The sequence below is a fragment of the Glandiceps talaboti genome, chromosome 14 (genome assembly GCF_964340395.1).
Source record: "Glandiceps talaboti chromosome 14, keGlaTala1.1, whole genome shotgun sequence".
Taxonomy (NCBI): domain Eukaryota; kingdom Metazoa; phylum Hemichordata; class Enteropneusta; family Spengelidae; genus Glandiceps; species Glandiceps talaboti.
Window position 1 is genome coordinate 7,582,634 of NC_135562.1, and position 24,408 is coordinate 7,607,041.

The 24,408-nt window shown below is 37.1% G+C and overlaps 1 protein-coding gene across 1 annotated transcript; it reads left to right on the forward strand.

The window, feature by feature from the left end:
• Positions 1-1,928: 1,928 nt before the first annotated feature.
• On the forward strand, positions 1,929-18,919 carry LOC144445692 (tyrosine-protein kinase STK-like). Its single transcript, XM_078135336.1, has 12 exons — positions 1,929-2,023; positions 9,451-9,824; positions 10,760-10,859; positions 13,194-13,289; positions 13,835-13,938; positions 14,782-14,931; positions 15,384-15,530; positions 16,084-16,229; positions 16,418-16,531; positions 17,284-17,434; positions 17,982-18,113; positions 18,692-18,919. The coding sequence occupies exons 2-12, from the start codon at positions 9,479-9,481 to the stop codon at positions 18,883-18,885; spliced, it is 1,680 nt and encodes a 559-aa protein (XP_077991462.1). The 5' UTR covers positions 1,929-2,023; positions 9,451-9,478; the 3' UTR covers positions 18,886-18,919.
• Positions 18,920-24,408: the final 5,489 nt, after the last annotated feature.

A 24,408-nucleotide genomic window follows, 5' to 3' on the forward strand; every position in this document is an offset into this window, starting at 1 on the left:
ACGATATTGTTTACATCTTACACAGCGTTTCTTGTTATGAACTAAACAAATAAAATACAGATACTGTGCATACCATCAAACAAAATACAGATACTGTGCATACCATCACCGCACATAAAACGTTACATTTTATCTCACTGAGAACACAAACAAACAAACAGTTTTGTGTTTCAATCTTCCTTGTTTCATCTGACAGTGATGTTGATTTGTGTTCAAAGTGAGATACAATGTATCATTTTATAAGCGCGTTATCATATTGTATCGGTGTCTATGTGACATTTTGGTTTTATGTAATTTGTAACAAAAAACCCTTATGCAATAATGCGGGACCTAAAAAACATCGTTTCGCATAATTGAAACGCTATAGTCACTCTAGTTTAGTAGTGACTCAGACCACTACAGTGGTCTGAGGTAGTAATGATAATATGTCGTCGAGTCGGACATACGTGACCATAGAAACACCATACCACCAGCATCAGTGACTTTGATCGATTCAGGGCGTAATTTATAGCTCAATATTTCATATACTAGAAAAGTTTTTCCTTCTTTATCTAATTGCTGGGACTTCTCGATGTCTGACTCCACCTAAGAGGCCAAATCTGACGGAAAATGGAGTGACTGATCTTTACTTGAGTACAAGTTGTCGTGATCTTAATTCTGTCATGTGCTTACCATGAAGATAACTGGGCAACTCTTTCGTTTGATATGTTTTTTCTTAGAACCTTCTCTAATAATTTATTAATGTTCATGTTTGTACTACTAATAGAAAAATTAAACGGCTACACACCCCTTTCGACATCAAACGGGAAGACTGGCGATCGAAAGAGAGAAGTCATATTTTTTTAATGAGTGACTTAATTTAGATCAATCACATCCACTCAAGTTGACATTTATTAATATAAAATCACGCCGAGTGAGGTCGCAAAATGTTAAACACTAGTGTATGAGTTCACCAAACAGAAATAATTTTAGACAAAAATTTTATTTTATTTTTCATTAAGTGAAAATTTAACAGGCTTTCTTGACTAAATACTACCGACCTGGATTTGTCTACAAGTACACACTTCAAGTTGATATATAGGTACACTCCACTAAGATTTATATCTCGAAAAGCAATTAATGTTTTCCAAATACCATTTACAACATGCTATAAAACCCAGCCAGACTACATGCATGTGCCACCCAATAACTTGCAGACTACCGGTACTTACATTGCTGTCACTGTTAACAACAATCATGGGGTGGAGGAATTTAGGGGGTCACTCGAAAATTTGACCTATACAGTGGATGGGGGCGCGGGAACAAAGAGTTAAAAAACAAGATTTCCAGCCAAATCTACATAAAAGACTCAAATGTTCACATTTTGGATTAGAATTTTCCGGGACCGAAAAAAAAGTTGTCTCTAAGCTAGCTAGAGAGAGACGTGAGAAGTTGGTCCAGAATTAGAGTGAATCTATGACGTCACCGATATAAATAAAGCATTGATTCAAGATACTGTGAATCTTGCACCAAACTTACAAAAACATGTACGTGTATATAAATTTATAAATTTATCAAATGAAATGTTCATACACCAGTAAACGTATTTATCATAGACTGACGATATCGTACATGCATCCAATTTTTAAAATAAAAGAATGTGGTCGGAAACTATAACGTGGGTGTTAAATGTAAAGTTACAACCCGAAGTCTAAGCAAACAGATGATAGATGAAGAACTGATTTATCAGTGCTTTTACTGGTGTTTGGAAGAGGAAGAAGGAAGTAACCTTTGACCTCGAGCTAGACAATACAGGGGCAATGTCCGTGTAAAGAATAACCAGGTATTTGCATATGAAAGAGATTTGCATGGCTGGGGAAGTCCCATATCTACGTACCATTCGCTGTACGTACAGTGGTATTTGTCAGGACAACAATACATATGCTAATTAGACGATCGTCAACAAGCTGTTCACTGCACCGTCAAGCTCAGCGGATAAATTGTCGATTATATTCAATTTTACATCCAATTAACAACTTTTCAGGTAAGAGTAGTTATCAATCTGATTTTCACATTTGACCTTGACTGTTCTATTTTGTTATTATGTAAAGTAATTTCTAAATCTAAAACTTAACCTGTGTGCACGACAAACCCATGGTATGCATGACCCTTGATCTAAAATGGCCGCCGCCATTTTAACAAACATATTTTAAGCGGAAGAGTTTTTGGATAAAATAGAGTTTATGTCATTTGGTGATAATGACAGGTTAAGCAGCTGCGATTATCGCACATAAAATGATATCCCGCTAGTTAATTCTCATTTTCAAGCAAGACAAGCGTCTATCGAACCATGCACAGAGTATTTTTTTATTTGTAGGGGCCTCGCCCATTGACCAACTAGTAGTAGTACCCAAAGTATTGATATGTCATACTGGTACTTTCACCAATATAACCTACAGTTATCTGACAGACCATTAACTTTCCCGCTAAAAAAAAATATGTGAGCGAAAATATCTGATACTTGCAAACTTTCCTCGGACTGTCTATGTTTTTTTGGACCAAAGCTGTTAAGATACTAGTATATAACACTAGTTCATTGTTAAAATATCATTGACTATATAGCTATACGTAAGCTTATATCCATTTTGGTATGTTTCCGTCTGTGATTCATGTAACTGGCGCGTAAATGTCGTTGCCGTTCAGTAGTGATGGATAGCTACTCCTTGATTCGTTATTTGCAGCTTAGAAAAAAAAAGGATTTCCATTGCTTTATTGAGTAACAGGTGGTCAAGTGACACGGGGTTTGAATTAGCTCAGTGAAGAAGGCTGTTGTAATTCAACATGTGGTAATTTTCGTCATCATAAGCACTGTAAACAAGAAAAGCGGGAAAACACTTAAAAGTATTACGTAATGTGGCATGATAACAATGTGATTGAAGTGGGTCATTTTTAATTGAAAGAAAATCATGTCAATAGAATGCATACATTAATGTATGTACTCGTTAATCAGGTGACCTTTCAGGGTTCAATTACCTCGAGCTCCCTCGTCAAATGTCTGTCATAAATGGCAGACCGTTTGCCAGTAGGATCGTGAATGTAGGCTGCCTCCTAATATTGGTAATGTATATATCCGTGATCTAAGACTACCAACACATTGTATCCAGTTTAATTATAGGTACACAGAGGGGGTCATGATTAAATGTGAGTAGTAGTAGGGAATGTAATGCGTGACACACATTTTACTATATAAAGTCAGTAACTTCAACCCTAGACTACCAAATTGTTTGGTAGTCTAAGATTTCGCACTTTATTTTATTTTATAATACTGTCTGCATTATATATTGTCATCTACTTCTCACCTCTACCATGAATCCATCCAATCTATTGTCTATGCTCCTACAATGTCTTTCTCTCTACTTACCCTCAGACCACTAACGTAATAGATCTGTCTGTCCATCTGTCTGTCTGTCTATCTGTCTGTCTGTCTGTCTATCAATCTGTAGGTCTTTCTGTCTGTCTGTCTGTGTCTGTCTATCTATCTATCTACCTGTATGTCTCTATATATCTGTCTGTCTGTCTGTCTGTCTGTCTGTCTGTCAAGCTCTATTAAATCTATCTATCTAGCTCTAAACGATAGATGTTAAAATGACACATTCTATTGTCTTTTCAAATTGTGAACATTTTCCTCGTAATTTAAACTTTACAATAAGTCCTCAACTGAATCTCTGGTCTAGATCTATTATGTGGTTTCAGCAAAGACGACTCTCTATGTCTTTTAAGCCACCAGCCAATTTTTAAGTGGGTACCTGGTGTGACGATTCTCACGGTTAACCAGGCCTCAATTCTCACGAGTATTACGCTCGGTTTCATCCTATTGTTTTATCCCAGGACAGTTGTACTGGGATGATTTACATTATGGTAATGCGGCACAATTAGAATCTTCCATAGCTCTTTAATACAAGCTATAACAGGGAATCCGTATAATTCTACGGGTTGTGTTTATTCACCTTCATGCAAAACCGCCACATGCAAAGCTTGTCATCATATCACTGTGTACATATACGTCCTTTCATTGACCCAAATTGACAGATTTGTATGCATTGTCAATCACGACAGTTACTTACTGTTTGGTCAATATGTTTGCCATAATGTTTGCTTGCTAATGGACGTACATTTGATTTAAAAGTCATGGTTGATGTAAATGGTCATTTTTATTCACTTGTTTGTTTAAATTCGGCGTGTGTGTTTGTTTAGTAAACTGTCCCAAGTAGTGCATGGTTTATTTTGCTACTGTACATAAATGTAGTATTATAAATTATCATTTTTGGCATTGTGTGTGATGGAAAGCTTGTGATCATGACCTTGCCACTAAAGTCGTACGTTCGATATTCCAATAACAGTATGTATGTATGTATGTATGTATGTATGTATGTATGTATGTATGTATGTATGCATGTGTGTGTGTATGTATGTATGTATGTATGTATGTATGTATGTATGTATGTATGTATGTATGTATGTATGTGTATGTATGTATGTATGTGTGTGTATGTATGTATGTATGTGTGTGTATGTATGTATGTATGTATGTATGTATGTATGTATGTATGTGTGTATGTGTATGTATGTATGTGTGTGTATGTATGTGTATGTATGTATGTATGTATGTGTGTGTGTATGTATGTATGTATGTATGTATGTATGTATGTATGTATTTTTCTGTGATACTTGAAATCTAATTTTTTTTAAAAACAGATCAAACAGCATACGGTTTTTATTTAGATTTCGAAATTAGTTTTTTGGCGGATTTCAACCATGTTAAAATAATTCTATACGTTCCATACGGACATCGTACATAGCCTAGGAATGTAAAAGTAGAACTTACAACTAAAATATTGATGGAGCTCTATTATCGGATTTACCAGATGGCAGTTGAAAAGATATATTTCCCATCAAAAGGGATTTCCATGTTTCTGGTGACTGCTTTGTTTCGCTTCAAAACTAGCTGTATCCTGATAGAGCACTGTCACCTTTGTCTGACACCACACATGCAAGTAAGTGGAAGACAGCGTTATTGTTAAACAATCTCACAGAAAAATACATATGCAGCATCGCGGCGTTATTGTTCATTTTACAAGGAAGTTCAGAGGAGCAAACAACATAATAATTTATTACCGTAATTTACGCTTGGCGAACTACAACTTTTCACGGTTAACTGTTACGACTACGTGCACGAATTTATCACTTAACCAATCAGTTAATCAAGAGATTTGTATATTCACAAAAATGACAATACCAAGATATTGTTCTATGACACTACTGCATCTTTCTCGGTCAACATGTACGAATTTGCTATAACTTCACCATCAGTTTTTATGAAAGCATTTACACATGGCCAAAATCCCGTACGAAATAATGGTCTGAGGCACTGAACAAAAACTGGTAATGGTTAGAGGTAAACGATTTGTAGATTTGGTCAGTTGACTTTGTTGCATCACCATTCTCGCGAACCAGAGCTGGTATTTCTTCCAGAACACCTCTAGATCTGGCAGTGCATCTTGGAAGGTTAAGGAGGCTGTGGTTGTTCACGAAGATGTGCCTCAGACATTAATTTTGTGGTTTAGTTGCATGCAAAAGCTTTATAGCCATGGCCACTTCAAGTTCATGTAACCAGTTTTAAGCCCAAAGAAAGTTACATTTGACACCAAACTTCATTTGATTGACAGACACATTGTTGACGTCAATAAATTTCGTTTCAGACTCTCAACTTTATGGAAAATAGTAGTCTGAGGTGATGGTATACCTAGATAAATTTTTAACGAGGAGACGTGCAGAGTTTTTTTACTCATTCTACCAGTTCCTTGCGTGGGGCCGTTGACTTGCTCAAGGTTCACTAAAAAGGGTTGTAAAACATGTCTTAGGGAAGCCGCATGCGGAAACTGTTACTTCCATATTTAAGATTCCTTTAAATAACTTTGTGACCACAGTTCCCGAAAACCAATTACATGTAAAAGACCCAAATGTCTGCAATAGCCGGGCTATACTAGTTTATAGTAGTTCTCTACGTCTCGACACCATTAATTCGACCCTTTACTATCTACAGTCAAGTCGATATAGATAGGTTATTTATTGGGGTCACAATTTTATCGGGCGTTACATTCTGTAACCGATGACTTCGAAAGACTGGAACCGACGTAAAACGACATGCTTTTGGCCATAGGTGACAAATAGTGCAACTTGAACATGCACGTCAGCAGTAAAGCTTACAAGTATGGCTTATTGGAAGACAACTACTGTATTAAATTCAACTCATGTTGTTGGTAAAACGTCAAATTAACAGAACAATATATCAATGATTTCAAAAGTGAAAGCCCTGCGGCCGTGATTCATGATGTTAAAAGGGTAACTATATGGTCTATCTTGTGTTGTGTGCATCCACAGTGAACAATGTTCCTCGTATAGTTTTACCACTTATATACGAGAATAAAGGCCTCTGTTTTCCTGGTTCAGAGTTCACTTTGCTGTCACATTGTGGTTCGATTCAGCCAGAAGGAACCTGTGTGTGTGTACTTTTAATAAGTTCACACACGTAGGCAAATGTCAAATGAATAAGATGCGAAAATATATTGTACTTCCGTGGCCTTACTGCTACTTACTGTTGATCATGTTGATATTGTCTGACACACACACACACACACACACACACACACACACACACACACACATATATATATATGTGTATATGTGTATATATATGTGTGTATATATATATATATATATATATATATATATATATATATATATATATACGCTTTCATGAAAGCTATTTACTTCGCAAGGAATGATTTAAGTGTTCAAATTACACGCAATACATCATCTGGGAGGGTGTGGGGTAAAGGAGAACATAGAGGGTGTAAAGGATCGGGCTGCCGCTGGGGAAAGGGTATTGACGGGAGCGATATATACTATCATATACACCTATCAAATTTGATGAATCATGTATTCATTTGAATAAGAATTAAATCGCACGAGCGAGTCGTCAGCAGTGCTTTGTTTAGCCTGATCATGGACTGATACACAAACCAATACAAGTAGGCACAGACAAGTTTCTTACTTGTCTGTGATATAGGGCAATCTGATTAAAATCCAATGTAGATGTCGGCTAATCGTTCATTGCTATTTTACCTTCGTTATTTTGCCTAAATTGACCTTCTTGGTACATGTTTACATTTTTAGCCTGATCGTAGATTAGCCGACATCTACATCGGATTTTAATCAGATTGTGATATAGGGGTTCAATTTATTGTCTTCGTCATTACGCGCGCGCGTGTGTGTGTGTGTGTGTGTGTGTGTGTGTGTGCTCGCGCGCATGGTTGTGTGTGCCTTATAGTTGATATTTGTCTTTTTTGCTGTACCAGTGCATTTTTTCAACATCAAAATTATTGTATCATAAAGTATGATAATTTGGTAACATATTTAGGACTGTGAGATGTAATTTGACCAGTATTCAAGGCAACATGATCCAATTATTGGTTTTAAAAATGGGTATGAAACGGGGGCGGGTGTGTGACTTGGGCCCAAACGTAAAAAATTATTCCTGTCGGAGAAATCGCAACACATTCTTTGAAATGTTTCGTTAACAATGGCACGGAATTCATTAATTCGCAACATGCAGTGGTACTTCAATGTTATTTGAACTATTTTTGTATTGATGCACATTGTCGTAAAAAATTGACTAACTTACGCCCCCCCCCCCCTCATGTGGCGATGGTGGGAAAAATACCCTCCCTGCTTGCTTGCTTGAAAATATTGCTAGGAGGGCGTTGACATAGCCTGTCCTTTTAACATGCCTATCGGAAATAAAAAAAATGGAAGATATGTGATATCTGTAACGCACCTTAGATTTGGCGGGAAAATGGTGATCGTAACACGTTTTAATCGGAACATGGTTGTTCACTGATAAATATGTGATTAGACGATAATGCAATGGAGAATATAAATAGTAAAACGTATACCCTAGAGAATGTCGGTGAATGTAAACGAACCTTTGCTTGACAAATATATACATGTATGTCGTAACCATAAACTCAGACCACTAAAATTCGTTAGTGGTCTGAGCTATAAACCATAGACAATGGAGGGGTTTGTCTATGCATAAACTTAGACGTTGAAGAGAGAGACATTATTTTCGACAGACTTTTTTGTCTCATGATTGTTTGTTTGTATTTTCCTCTGAAGTGATAAAAAGATCAACGATTTGTTCCAGGCCATTACACATGCATTGTTATTTGAAATTTCTGCGTACAAAACTTCTGTTACTGCACAACGCGTCACGGGTCAAGCGATCGCCTGGCTCTGGTACCGTCACGACGTGGCGTCCTGTCTTTAGCTATAATGACTTTATTTGAACCAAAGGGAAAGTCTTTATTTGAACCAAAGTCCATCTTTCATAATAACCAAGAGATAGAGACATTCGAATAAGATACACATGCTGAGTTTGTACGTTTTGGTGGCGTTCTTTTTTGCTGAAAATTAAGACATGTTTCGTTGTTTCAGCAGGCGTATGTGTGCTCTAGCTTGCGTAAATGTGGAAAGCATGAATCGACATTTATAATTACAAAAGTTGATACATTTATTATGATTTTATTTTAGCATTTCCGCTCGACTCACATAGTTCATATATTTTAGTTTGTGCCACTTTAACTTGCGGATTCAAAATTTAATAAGATATCTTGTACAGTTTGTTAAAATGTGCGTATACATTTGTTAGCTTGTAAATGGTGAATATAAAAGTGTTCATATGAAACCGAAATACACAGGTTGAAAAAAACAGTCTCTAAGTCAAGGTTGAGGAGCTGAGAGTCATTGAGTCAAAAATGTACAGGACTTCTAAATACTTCGTTTTCAAGTACTCAGTGTAGTATCTAAAATTTAACTTGTAATTTGATTCATTGAAATTGTCGCTGTACACTTGTGTAGGGCCAACCGAATATCTCTCATTTCCTCCAAGAACATTGTCTTATGTAGACCTATTTGCTTTCTCATTTTGTCCGTTCTTGCTTTACTTCATGCATAATACAACTCTGGTGAACGAGGCTTTGGTTTATAAACTTAAAGAAATAAGGTAAAAGACGTGTTCAGTGTGGTAGAATACACAAGTGTGTGATATAGCTGTTCCTGTGTTGTGTGAATCTGATCACCCTGTAATCAAGATAGTGTAAACATTGAAAGTCCCAAAACAGTACACTGCTTGATGGAACAAGCTTTCAGAGAGCTGTCTTACTGACACTGTAATTAAACCAATGTCTGCTCAGTAACTTGTCACTGTTGTATCAACATTTTGCGACAATAGTGTTAGTTCTGTAAACCGAAACCTCAATTACAAAATAAGTTCTTCCCTGCTTTATATTGAAATATCGCAAATGATTTCATACTTATTCACGCATATTCATTTTTGTTTTCTAAATTCAGAATACTGCTTCAGATGCTTTGACACAAGATGGGAGGAAAATCAAGCAAACAGAAAAAACGAAATAAGACTGCGGTGCCAGGAAACCAAAGGCAGCAACAGAGTCCATACAATCCAGAACAGCCTTTCCCACCTCGTTCTAAGTCAGAGTTTATACCCAATCAAAATGCACATTTTCACCATACTGAACCTCCCCACATTTCCCCATTGCCTTACAATCCTGCTTCTCAACCTGTTTCGCCCACACGACAAAACTTTCAGCCTGTACCATCAAGACAACCAGATCGACTACCGCCACAACCACAAAGGAAACCACTACCGGCAGTGCCTCAACGACCCGTGCCAGATTTCCCAGGTCATCATGGTGCTATTGAAGGTGAGTACTTCCACTCTTTGGGAAACAGGTGGAAATTCCTAAATAAGTCATTGAGGATGCTTTGATTTACCATTCCACCAAAAAGGGTGATGTAGTCAAGCAGTTAGTCTTGGTTACGAGAGACTCTCATGGCTTTCACTGCCCCAGAGGGTCTGGGGAATGCAACATCAGAGATTGTAATGTAAGTTGTTTTATATGATTGGAAGAAAAAGGATACCTAATATTCATTTACATCGACTCTTCCCGAAAATTATGCGTTAATTTTTTTTAAAATAATGTTTGTTAGAAGTAACCAAAATACCTGGAGTGTGAGTTGCCACTGTGTAATTCAACTGCAATGGTCGTGGTGTGCTGTGTTGTGGGTCTGCCTGTCCGTGCAGCCACCCTGTATCAATGGATTCCTGGTAATAGCATTCTCCCAAACTCCCTGGGGTCACTGAAAGATAAAGAAACCTGGGTAACTTAGACTATTCAAAGAGCACACTTTTCTCAAGAGATTGTAATGCCTGATGCTTGCCCTGGTTCCTCGCATGGATTCGATACTGTTGTCATGCCTTATGGTTCCACAGATAAGATGACACTATGGCGATGACTACTTCGGGAATCCTTGAAAATCTATTTAAACACGGGGAGAGACCGACTTCATACTGGACATCCAGTGCATTTCACCTCCTATTGTGGTCTTTGTTGTATTGATGAAAGTAGATCGAGAACGTTCTGTTGCTACAATGGAAACTAATCAAGCTGCTCAAAAGCGACTGGACACAGATTTAAGTGTGTTTATAGATATAGACATGATACAAACGTTCGATGTATGAAATTTAGAGACACGACAATCCACCACTCCTTAATTTATTCATTTTACATTTATCACAATGGTAAAGACATCCTGTCATTATGAAGTTAAAGAAGCATTATTTTTACTTTTTCCCCAGGTGAAGGAAACTACTACGTTTCTGTCTTTGCATACAGTGCATTGAACGAAGAAGATTTAAGTTTTCAGAAAGGAGAACGATTCAAAATAGTCGAAAAGGGGTAAGTGTGGTGTTGTTACTGACATATTTTGGTCTTATTCGTCTCTTTATTCATTTGTGGTGAATCCGGGGTAGTGCAGTCGTATATTTTTGGGGGCACTGGATTTATTTTAGCTGAATAAGGGTTTTTTCCGGCCACAGAAGTAAATCCCACAAAATACTTGACGAGTTGTTAGATTCATATAATCCTGTGCTGAGAAAGGTGTCAACAACTATTGCTCTGGATACGTACGGTAGGCCAACCGGATGAGTAATATTGCGCCTTTCACATCCTACGTTGGCATTCAGCCAAACTTTTCATGCACCAAAATAAATATGTTAGAATATATGTCAAACTCAGTGTAGGGCTTCTCTTATATTAGTTCCTTATTGAAGTGCACCGTCATCTTATATAATTAGCTAGCTCATTTTGTAAAACGTGTCCAATTTTTAGAGACAGATAATGACGTCATAATGTCTTGAATATGATTGTTATTGTTCACTACTCAATGTTGCATACTGGCGTGCGCTGTGTCTCTTCCAATAATTCTTTGTGAAATTATGGCCTACGAGTACAGAGATTAAACGCTTCACTGCACACGCCAAAACCAACAAACGTTTTTAATTGCATAGTCAAATTATGCCTCCTTTCTCCATTTCTGCAAAATTGTATTTTTTTTAAGATAGTTTATTGTACTCCAAGTTCATAGGCGCATTTATTTCGCATGTGGTCTACAGAATTGTAAACAAGCGTAACGAATACATTGTTACGCTAGAAGGGAAAAGAAAACAGTTGTTTCGGGGAGTAGGGTACTTGACACCCACGTCTTCTGTCACTCCCATTTCAAACATGATAAAACTCGTTATCCGAACATATGCCAGGTCAGGAGGGGTCGCCATTATTCGGCAGCCATGATGTATTTGTGTAAAGAAGGTGACATATGCCATTGAATCATGTGACTAAAATCTTGCCTGAGGCGTTTGTGTAAGCACGACTTAGTGTCGTGAAGTCTGGGACCATTTTTATTTCAAGAGACAATAGTCCCTTGTTTACGGAGGTTGGCACAAGCTAGACCAGGATGTGAATCGGTAACTGAAATACAACTGGCGAAAAAGAACACCAATGCGTTTCCTTGAGCGAAGCGAATTGAGGAAAGACTTCACACAAAGACAAAATTAGGTAAAAACAACAATACGCCTGATACAAAAAAACAACAGTAGATGCCTTTAATGTAGGTTCAGGCAGTCATTTATCAGTTTGTTTAGATATGGAAGTTATAATCCTAACATTAACAGCAGTTCTCAATGTTATAACGTGTAGTGTTCTATCAGTAAACCGAGTAATGGGGTCTAGGCTCCTGTGTTGTTTGTGTTTTGATGAGTTAAGGCACTAATTACGCTGTTTGTCTTTTCATGAAATTTGTCCCATTCCTACTTTCTGCATGCATGCAAGCAAACGCACCGGTGTTTGTTCGAGGGTTGTAATCGCAATCTTCAATCGTCCGTTATCACCTATATCCTTTTCCCTACACCTCTTGTTCCGGGTTACTATCGAATATAAACAACTTGATTTTTGTTTTTCAAATCTACTGAACGATTGTTGTGATTTGGCAAGAATGCAGAACAATCGACAGGTTTTACATAACATACACATTTGTATTCAAGCCAGGGGGTGGGGTTGGCTTACCTTAGGGGATATGAATAGGGTAAGACTCCCTAGCATAAACCAAATATGTGTTGTACACGTATCCCATTGATTGCCCCGTCTGTCTGTTTGTGGTACAGATAGACTGACTCACAATAGATATGTTCACGAAACCCCTGTTCACCATTTTGTTGATTGTGGATGTGTTTCCATTATTCAGTACAATTTCTCCATCAACTTTATCCCCAAAACAGATATTCTTAGGCAACATTTCTTTCGGTGCACTTTTGTCCCATCTTATATTGATCACAAAAATTGATATCTACGGTTACAAATTAAAGAAGGTTGTTCCCTCTTTCAGTCTTGTAAAAGCAAATGTCCTTCTTCTTGAGTTTTATGTTGCAAAAATGGGGAAAATATGAAGTGTCATTATCCATTGGTGGTATTGTAATAAAAAAATTCCTTTTGTATCTATCGTTTGGTGATGTTATTGTTTTGTGACATGATGTAACATTTGTTTCTCCTTGAACAAAAAAAAATCTTAAAAAAGTGATTTGTTCATATATTAGTACATTTATATGGTCGCATCATTATAAGCAATGACGCAATCATTTTTGCAACACGGTTGTCGCCAAATTCATGCATAATTAACGATGAAAATTGGGGAGAATATTGAAAAATACCAAATTCTGTTTTTGTGTATCTTTTTAGAAATGGACCATGGTGGATTGCCAAGTCACTTGTGGGTGCCAAGGAGGGCTATGTGCCCAGTAATTATATTGAACCAGAATATGAAAAGTCGGAAGAGTAAGTATGTTGACAACAAAGAAATGAGTAGCATTAGCCTTTCTTTCATGTATGATTTATCTCCACTAGCCCCTTCAGAAACTATTCAAACTAGTAATAGTCGTAAATACTCATGCGACTGCAGTTAAGTGCTATATCACTGTGTTGAATGGAGAGAGCCACCAACGACTTATAGTCTAATTTTCCCTCGGATTCTAAACTTTGGTTTTAAACTGCTGCCCATTATATTCTTGTGTACATTGTAAGATACGTCGTGTCGTTCCGCCCTCTGTGTCTGTCTGTCTGTCTGTCTGTCTGTCTATCTGTCTGTCTGTCTATGTCTGTCTGTCTGTCTGTCTGTCTGTCTGTCTCTGTCTGTCTGTCTGTCTGTCTGTCTCTCTTTCTCTCTCTCACATACATACACACACACACACACACGGAGGGGTTGACCGATGTATGAGGGCGCCCCGTCACGGCGTACCTTACAGACTAATTCTTGGGCTGTCTATTCGATCGGCTGTATTTCTTAAACATACGCATACATGTACTTTTTTATTGTATCTTAGCTGGTTCTTTGGGGACATAAATCGAAGGGATGCAGAGAGAGGGCTTATGATGCGAGGCAATGAAAGGGGTACTTTTCTTATTAGAGAGAGTGAAAGATTCCCAGGTAAGTTACAAGCATTTCCCAGTGACATTAACTTGATAGGGTATTTAACCCATTCAGTACTGAAAACTTTGCCGCCAAAATTATTTGAACAAAATTCTTGTTTTTATGTAAGTTTTTGGCATATATCAGCTTCATTTTAGACTGGAATTAAAGAAATGTTATTTCGTAATGAAGTAATATTATTATAACTATAAAAATGTTCATATAAATTGGTTCCCAAAATTATTTAAAACTCGTCTCCAGTCATGAAAGGGTTAAACGAGACTATATAGATGACTACATTAGTTTTGAGTTAGTTTTTACATTTCAAGATTAAAACAACTTTACATTGTTTACTACTTGTAAAAACAATGAGAAATAACATTACAGAGGTCTGTGTATGTAACTCAAAATTGAAAAACAAAACCTAAAAAGTGTGTTATAATGCATGTGGATATTTGTAACTCATCACGTTTTGCACTGAAAATTACAAACTTGCTACTTTTGTGAAAGAGCGTTACCATCCCAATCATCATCATCATCATCATCATCATCATCATCATCATCATCATCGTCATCACCACCACAACCACCACCATCATCATCACCACCACCACCACCACCATCATCATCATCATCACCACCACCACCACCACCACCGTCATCATCATCATCATCACCATCACCACCACCACCACCACCACCATCATCATCATCATCACCACCACCACCACCACCGTCATCATCATCATCATCATCCCTCTTCCACGACTTCTCTTCCTCATCTATCAGAACATACATCACATAGCGTTCATCATTTTTGCCGAGCTGTCCTTCCAATAATATTCCTAAATTCTCCTACAGGTTCTTACACACTTTCTGTGTTGGACAATGATCCAAGGGAAGGAAGAGTCTGCAAACATTTTAGAATTAAAGCATTTGATAAGGGAGGATTTTATATTGCGACCAAAATGTCTTTTAAAGATCTTCCAGAATTAGTTCGCTATTATAAAGGTGAGGTCAAATTTTAAGCTTGGCACATATCTGTCACCAAATACAAAATAACTGCCATATCACTATGTCCCTGTGTCTGTGTCTGTGTGCATGACTGTTTCTGTGTGCATGTGTCCTTGCCCCGGGGCCTTGTCTGTGTGCATGTGTGTATGTGTTTGTGTCAGGTATGTATGTATGTATGTATGTATGTATGTATGTATGTATGTATGCCTGCCTGCCTGCCTGCCTGCCTGCCAACCTGGATGAATGGATGGATGGATGAGGGTATTTTTGTCATGAAGTTACTTTGCATTAGTACATGCAAATGGCTCAAAGGAAGAAAATCACAGTTTGATTAGGTAATCTACAGTATAGAGTTTTGTCCGTAGAATTTGGTCGAAACTACAAGAATTATTGAAAGGTCATAAAATACAAATGATAACTTTACAAACGTCAACTCTTTTATCATTTAGAACAATCACACGGACTTCCTACCAGGCTCACAAAACCCTGTCGAAAAGTGAAACCCATGTTACCAGGAATATCATGGGAAACACCAAGATCGGCTTTGCAGATGGATAGGATGATCGGTGACGGACAGTTTGGGGAAGTCTGGAGAGGTATATAATAAAATCATCAAAATAACCAAATAGTTCACGCGAAATACATGTAGCTTGGTAATGCTATCGCATGGGAAAGACTGCTTGAAAAATCTGATAGCACGGGCAGTTCTGAAAGTGTCTGTCGACAGGACAGGTCGCAAACTGAAGGCGCACTAAATTAAGTTTAAAGTTGAGCCACAGATGTTAGAGAGACAGACTTCTATGGTTGAACAACTTTTACGTTATAACCTTTGCAATGCCATGATATCCCCGACAATCAATCAAGGAATGTTACCTTATTTGAGTATGAATGCGCTTCATTGTATATCCTTACTTATACAAAAATATTGATTAATGTAAAAAAGTTGCTTAAATCGCTAAAACATTTGTGCTCTGGAAGAGAGCTGGCGTCGTGTCATTGCTGGCTGTTTCCTTTGAGAATTTCTTATTGTCGGTATTTGATCAACTCCTGGCAGTGATGACATAGAAAATGTACAAACTACAGTACTTCTTTCTGTACAAAATGTTACGTCAAATTAATGGACTTATTTCTTTTTTGTCACTTGTACAGGTATTTGGAACAGGAGGACGCCAGTCGCTGTCAAGAAGATGAAGGAAGGTTCAATGCTGCCATCTGAGTTTCTCAAAGAAGCCGAGATCATGAAAAATCTTCGGCACGATCATTTACTCCAACTCCTAGCTGTGTGCTCTGACAGGGTGAGTGACGTCACACGTACTTGCGAAACAAAGAGCTAACTACCCCAGTTCAGAGATGACCCATAGAGAAATATTTCAAATACTGAAATAATTTGAGAATACTTTTTTGCACAGTGATACTTGAATCACATGCCACTCACAACAAAGTCCATGTAAAAAGTTTGTCTTTTATATTTTATGTTTATCAGGAACCCATCTTCATAGTTACAGAGCTGATGCCGAATGGGAGTCTACTTATATATCTCAGAGAACAGGAAGGGATGTCGATGAACGAACGTCAACTCATTGACTCGATGGCACAGGTAAATACACACAACCGTGTCTTCGGTTCTGCCTTTGAAAATGATACAACTGAGGCATAGACGTATACTAAAAGTATTGTTGGTAGATTCCATTACAAGTGAGTGATAGGGGTGCCTTAGTTGTGTGGATATAATCACCCTGCAATCAATGTATTGGTAACACTGAGAGTCCCCCAAAATGAACACATTTGCAAGATCATCAGAAACGCACCCCAACTACTGCCCGTTGAATTTTAATTTATTTCAACATGGTGCAACAATAGTTTTAGATTATATCTATCTTAGTTAGCTAAAAGTCTTGGTTTCCGCTGTCGTAATTTTTCTGTTTTCATATCTTAAAATAAAAGGAAACACCACCCCATGAAATAAAGGCACATTGGTTGGTTCTTGAGAATTATTTATTATTTCACACAGCTTACATCTAGCCCGATTGCCAGAATCACCAAATGGAAACTTTTCCCCTGTAATGTTCTTGCAGTGGTCCAATGTTACATCATGGGTATTAGCATACATAAATAAGTGTTGGTTGAACACTGAATATTCATGACTCCTATGTACTCACCTTCAGAAAAATAATCCGCGTTTATCTAAATACACATGTGCATATCTGATGTCTTTTAACAGGGTGAAAGCTAGCCAGAACTTTTGGAAACCCTTAGAGTTTTGTTGAGACCATCCAGTTTTCATTCGTGTTCTAGAAGCACATTGTTCCATACTCTCTAGTTATCTTACCCCGCTACATTCCGTTCCAGGTTGCAGCTGGTATGGCGTACCTCGAGTCTAATAAGTACATTCACAGAGATTTGGCAGCAAGAAATGTTCTTGTCGGTGATAATTATCTTTGTAAGGTTGCAGACTTTGGACTCACACGACTTATCAATGGCGAATACATAGCCAGAAAAGGTAACAACGCTTTGTACCTGATTCCAGTCTCATTCTCACATTATTTGCACTGATATTTGGTTTTAAACTGCCGCCCATTCTTGTGTAGACTGTTATAAGATACGTCAAAGACTGCTAAACTTCACATGAAAATGTCCTAAACGTACACCTCAATCTCAGGCCACCCTCTCCATCTGTGTGTGTGTGTGTGTGTGTGTGTGTGTGTGTGTGTGTGTGTGTGTGTGTGTGGCTTTGTGTGTGTGTGTGTCTCTCTCTCTCTCTCTCTCTCTCTCTCTCTCTCTCTCTCTCTCTCTCTCTCTCTCTCTCTCTCTCTCTCTCTCTCTCTGTTCCTATCTGGCTGTCTGTCTGTCTGTCTGTGGCTGCAAGTGCAAGGGCCATAAAAAGCTACTGGGCCTATTTCTTATATGCATATTCCTTGATTACCAGAAAAATCAAATTATCAACACAATCAATTCACTATTCATATTCGTCATTTATCCGTCTAAATGATACATTTTTGTGTATGCTCCTAAATTAACAAAACATTTGTTTTGTGTGTCTCAAACAGATGCAAGATTTCCAGTAAAATGGACATCCCCAGAAGCTGCCAAATATCAAAAATTTACAATAAAGTCCGATGTGTGGTCATTTGGCGTTCTTATGTTTGAAATCATAACAAAGGGACAAGTACCCTATGCTGGTAAGTTAATCCTCAGACTATCGAACAGATGCTGATAATCATACGAGTGTTTTTCCCAGAATGCCCCGTTGTAGAGAAGGCCTCCAGACTTGCCAAATTTATTAGTTATTTTAGAGAGGCTGGATGGTGCAGGGTTGGTGGAAATTACTAAAAAAAACACCTTTTTGAGTGAAAAGCCGAAACAGCTGTGACTGAGTTATTATTTTTGTGATGAGACAACCAACAATATATTCACTGAAAATTGTTTAAAATGTCAATAATTAGACATTGCACGTGTCAGTCTATGTTATCTATAAATAGAATACGTAGTTGTAAATTTAAATCATGATTCATTGGAGGAGCTGTTTTTGGGTGCGGACCCAATAATCAATTTGGTTGGATTTTTTTGCTGTATGAATTAGCTATTCTCGAACTTTTCGAGTAGCTTTTAAAAACGTCCGACTTTTTTGTATACTGGCTTTAGTTATTACATGTGTATTTGAATTATACAATAGACAGGGACATTAAACAAGTTGAACTTGAAACTTGAACAGTAACATAACATCTAATATCTAATGATTTATCCTTTTTATTACCAGCGATGAGTAACACAGACACCCTGACCAATGTATGTAATGGATACCGCATGCCAAAGCCCATGAACTGTCCACAAGCACTCTATGACATCATGTTGAAATGTTGGGAGTATAAACCGGAGGACAGACCAACGTTTGATTTTCTGTTTGATTACTTGGACTCCTTTGGAGTGTCATCGGAGGATGCATACCAGTAAAGATAATAAACGGTTTCATGTCTTGTCAGAAAAACTGGGACAACTTTCAAAATTTCACGGGTACCTTCATGAATTTAGTGCTCTGTGAAAACTTACTTGAGTTATTTGTTTACTGTGGCAAGCATAATCATAATAATGTTAGGACTGTAAGATACGCCATGTTGTTCCACCCTCACCGGCCCTCCTCTCTCTCTCTCTCTCTCTCTCTCTCTCTCTCTCTCTCTCAGACGTGAAAGGGGTTGACCTATGTGTGAGGAAGGCCCGTCACTGTGTACTTGACAGACAAGGTAATGTTTCAATGGCTAAGTAGTATCTAGCGTAATGGCTACTACTGGTATAAACAACCCAAGGGAAGATAGTCAAGATAATAACGATTCTTCCAAGAACTATATAGACGATGGAGTGAGTCGACTCAATATTTAGTTCACGAACACTTTGCTTCCAAAGGAAATCAATTTGTTCGCAAATATAATCAGCTTGAATTAAAAGCATCTCCTCATGTAATAGTAGATTCAGACACAAACTTTTATATCAAAAATGAAAAAAATGAAAAATAGTGTACTTTACTATACAATACATAAGCTTACTGATAGGAATAATTCCTTGAAATTCATTATTTTTGTCGTATGACTTGTTCAAGTTTTAATAGTATACTTTTCCATCGTTTGAACCCAAGGGGTGTCATGGTTTCAGTTTCAGGGCCTGCGATTTATAGTTTCAGATATTGTCGTCAAACTTGCGTACTTTACATTACAGTAACTGTACCAAAGGTTTACCTTAGTCAGAATGTGTCCGCGTAAGATACTTGTGACAGAGTGAACAGCTTGAAGATTCTTATTTATATATTTTTGAAAGTGAATTTATGATATTAGTATGGGAAGTATTGAAAACGCCCATGGTGTGCACAATAGCATCACCTGACATGACGTAACATAGTTCATGCGCCTGCGTATGTTAACGCATGCGTAAAAGAAGCTCTTGAAATACTCGCTCCCCGTCATGTACCTCTCCAATGGGGGAGACAGAGACGTATCCGAGTTTTCGCAGTGTATATTTGCAAAACTAGCGAAAAGTTGAAGTGTGTTGACGTACACGAAACACTTAGTATGTTACATATACTGGAATATTTGATAGGCGCTATATTATAACACCAAAACAGGCCAACCAACAGTGGGTGGGGGGCGGGTGCTCCCGTCTGTCATCAATATTGTCAAAAAGTGTAAGTTCGTTAGATTGCGGGAAAAAAAAACATCGCCGGGACCGTCCCAACCACCCCTTCTCTTTGGGGAACGAGATGACAAGAGCGCCCTCAACGGCTGATGTGTTAGTCTCGATAAGTTTATTACGTTGATTACTAGTATTAAACATAACAATAGACGGTGAAATATTATCTCTTGCAAGACACACAAATTTAGTATGGGTGCAATTATTTTGAAGCAACCATATAAAGTGAATAAAGGGGTTAATGTATTTGCTGTCATTTCATTCCCTAAGTGAATAACAGGTCAAATAAGTATATGTAAACATTTGTATTCGATGTTATGATAAGTTTTATTTGTCACCGGACAGTACTTACTAACCAGTTTAGACGGCGGTCTATTTTTTGTCATCTTATTTAGCCTTGAGAGGTCAAATGTCATTGAACATTGTTACAAAAGACAGAATTTTATACGAGAATATTTACAACTCATTTCCAAACATGATAACCAGAGAGAAACATTAACTTTCCAAGTAAAATTTATACTCAAGAAATGATTGAAACCCACTGTAGGATAAAAGATGAGAACACGTGTACCATTGGTCAAAAACCTCAATCTCCATGTAATTATACATAGCAGTAGATTTGTAACATTGATGATGATTGGCCAGTAACTTGTATTTTTGTGCACGTTATATTTTTACACAATACACCATAATCTTCCACAACTAGTTAGTAGAACTTTATACCAAAATGTACCAGCCATGTAATCTGAAAAATAAAATCATAAATCATGAATTCTCGTTACCAGAAACAGAATTGTGTATCCTGGTCGCGTCATTAAAATAATACTCATTCGATTGCTTGGTCGACACCATTACTTCTGCTCCATGTATTACTGTAGGCACGCATTGGAATAAGTCGACCACTCCCCTGTTCTATTTTGACCCTCTAGCATGAGGTAAAATGCTATTGAAGCTACCGAGAATAAATCAACCTCCTTGTTCTATTTTGACCCTCTAGCACGAGGTAAAATGCTATTGTAGGTACTGAGAATAAGTCAATCTTCTTGTTCTATTTTGACCCTCTAGCATGAGGTAAAATGCTATTGTAGGTACTGAGAATAAATCAACCTCCTTGTTCTATTTTGACCCTCTAGCATGAGGTAAAATGCTATTGTAGGTACTGAGAATAAATCAACCTCCTTGTTCTATTTTGACCCTCTAGCATGAAGTAAAATGCTATTGAAGCTACCGAGAATAAATCAACCTCCTTGTTCTATTTTGACCCTCTAGCATGAGGTAAAATGCTACAGCGGGTACTGAGAGTTGCCGACCACTCACAATTGTATATATACAACTGTATAAAGTAATGTATTTACAATCCAGATTAATTATTAATCCTGATTATAAAAAATACTAGCATTAAATTACTCTAAATGTTCATCATCCTTGTTGCTGCTGTTACTTCATCAGTTATTTGTCTTGTCTTTCCCATGCCTTTCATTATCGTCCATGCTCTGCAGTTGTTTTTTTAGTTTTCTCAGCTATCAACGACTATGGTAGTGTGTGCACGTGATGTTAAGACGAATTTCTAGTGCAGTTGAGGGGTAAATTCACTGAACCATGCATACCTATTTTTTGTTAAATTTTAAATTCTTTTTTGAGTTACTTTTCAGCTTATTTATTTCTGATTTGTACGAGACTAATGCCTCACATCACAACATAAACACATCTGTAAAATTCCTTTCTGAAGGAAGGTTAACCAAGAAATTGTCGTACTATGTGTAACCCAGACACTCACTCTATCTATTGTCTGAGTGTGGTAGTTACTTCTCATATTCATTTTATACCATCTTTAACTTCTATTCCATGTTGCTTCTGATAATTTTTAAAAGAAATAAAACCAAAACAATTATTTACTTTGTTGTCTTAATAATTTAATACATCTGTGACTGTGTATGTATGTATGTATGTATGTATGTATGTATGTATGTGTGTATGTATGTATGTATGTATGTATGTATGTATGTGTGTGTATGTATGTATGTATGTATGTATGTATGTATGTATGTATGTATGTATGTATGTATGTATGTATGTATGTGTGTGTGTGTATGTATGTATGTATGTATGTATGTATGTATGTATGTATGTGTGTGCATGCATGCATGCATGCATGCATGCATGCATGTATGTATGTATGTATGTATGTATGTATGTATGTGTGTGTGTATGTATGTATGTATGTATGTATGTATGTATGTATGTATGCATGTATGCATGCATGCATGTATGTATGTATGCATGTATGTATGTATGTATGTATGTATGTATGTATGTATGTATGTATGTATGTGTGTGTTTGTGTGTGTGTGTGTGCATGTATGTATGTATGTATGTATGTATGTATGTATGTATGTATGTATGGATGGATGGATGGATGGATGGATGTAGTTTATATATGCAGCTGACACTGATCAGTCTAGTCAAGACCTCCCAAAGTGCGTGCGTGGGGTTTGTACTCCTACTACGCATGAGCAAAGCGTCGACGGTGTAGTAGCAAGGCACACTCGCACTGACATCATTGTAAGAGTAAGTACGTATACATTGTTGGTACTCGGTAAATAGCTGTCACACAGCATGGTCGTTGTACTCCATTCCCAAAGCCTGTCACTATTTGTGTGTATCGACTGTGAAACATGCGTTGGATGGTGTAAAAAAAGTACCTTGCATCATTTACACTGAATTACACGTTTAATTATAAGTATTAGAATTCATGACAACATTACCAACATCTACAATTGCAATGAAGTTCATCTTTATTTATCTCTGGTTTCATCTTCAAGGTAAGGAAAAGTCCTGTCAATTTATGACGCATGTACACTTCTGTTTCATAGAATACCAATATGATAAATTATCGCGGAATAAAAAGTTGAAATTAAACGTCAGATATTTTAGACTTTATACAACTCATTACAACTTATTATTCTCAAGTTCGATATTTGGGATATATTTCATCCACACAGTCTGTTAATAAAGGAATTTGACGCCACTGCGTAAATCTAATCATTCATGTAAAGTTTCGTTGCTGAAACAGAGTGACAAAGTCTTGCAATCATGTATTTTATCTTTGCCGTTATTTACTATCTGTGTGATGAACACCGTACTCTACAGATTAGGGTCGTCATTCTCCCGGCGGTGGCAGTCCCTGGATGGATGGGTACCCATGCTTGTTAGCGAAAATTTCAAATGTACCCTTTTCATATCCAATTTTCATACATGCAATAGTTGACAAAATATTTGTTATAACCATTCTTGTATTGAGTCCAGACAAGTAAACACGATATTCAAATATTTGCAATATTTCCTGTTTGGAAATTACTTCCGTGATTTGATTGTCAGTCTCTTATTCCGGATGTAGAAGATGTAACTTAAAACACACGTAGCACACGTCAGCAATATTCTTTTTTCTCAAGTTAAATTCATTACATCACTAATGGATGTTGAAGATGTAAATTCAAATAACATAATCAATACTTGGCAAGGTATCGAGAAATTCAATATATAGTTCGCATAGGAATAAAATAGCAACAACAACAAACAATTGAAAAAAAATACAAATTGCTCGAGGTCTTACTAAAGGTATGTATGTATGTATGTATGTATGTATGTATGTATGTATGTATGTATGTATGTATGTATGTACGTACGTACGTACGTACGTGAAGGCATGTTAATTCAATCCAGAAATGAAGTGTTAGGTGACTAAAATACTATTTTATCATTACCACTTAAATGCTCCCGTCTAACGTTGTAATGGGTAAAATGATTCGTTAGTCGACACTAAACCGTGCAAGAGGAAAAATCTTTATTAATGTTTCCTTGCCGCAAACTGATTAATTATAAATACAATACACCAGTAACAGAATTGTTAAAATAACGTGCAATCTAAAACGTTTGCCTTCTAATTTGTAGCGTTGCCATAACAACGTACTTGTATAAGCATTTATCCGCACATTCACAAAAAACATTCTATTGATCGCAAGATATAATTAATTCCTCATAAAACAGTTTTCTTAAGAATCAGAAATCAGACTTTTCACTTAGATTTTTCTAGGTATTACTGGTGACGCACAATTGATTAATGCAGAATGAAAAGTCGCCGTCTAGCTAATTTGACTGTATTATAGCTTCTTAGCTCAGAATTCAATCAGAAATTCGTTGGAATTGATCGTCTTTGACACAGTTCTAAATATTGAAAGTGGTCTAGTTTATGGTATAAACTTTATTTTGCAACAAGTGAAGGTCAGCGAAGTACTACGC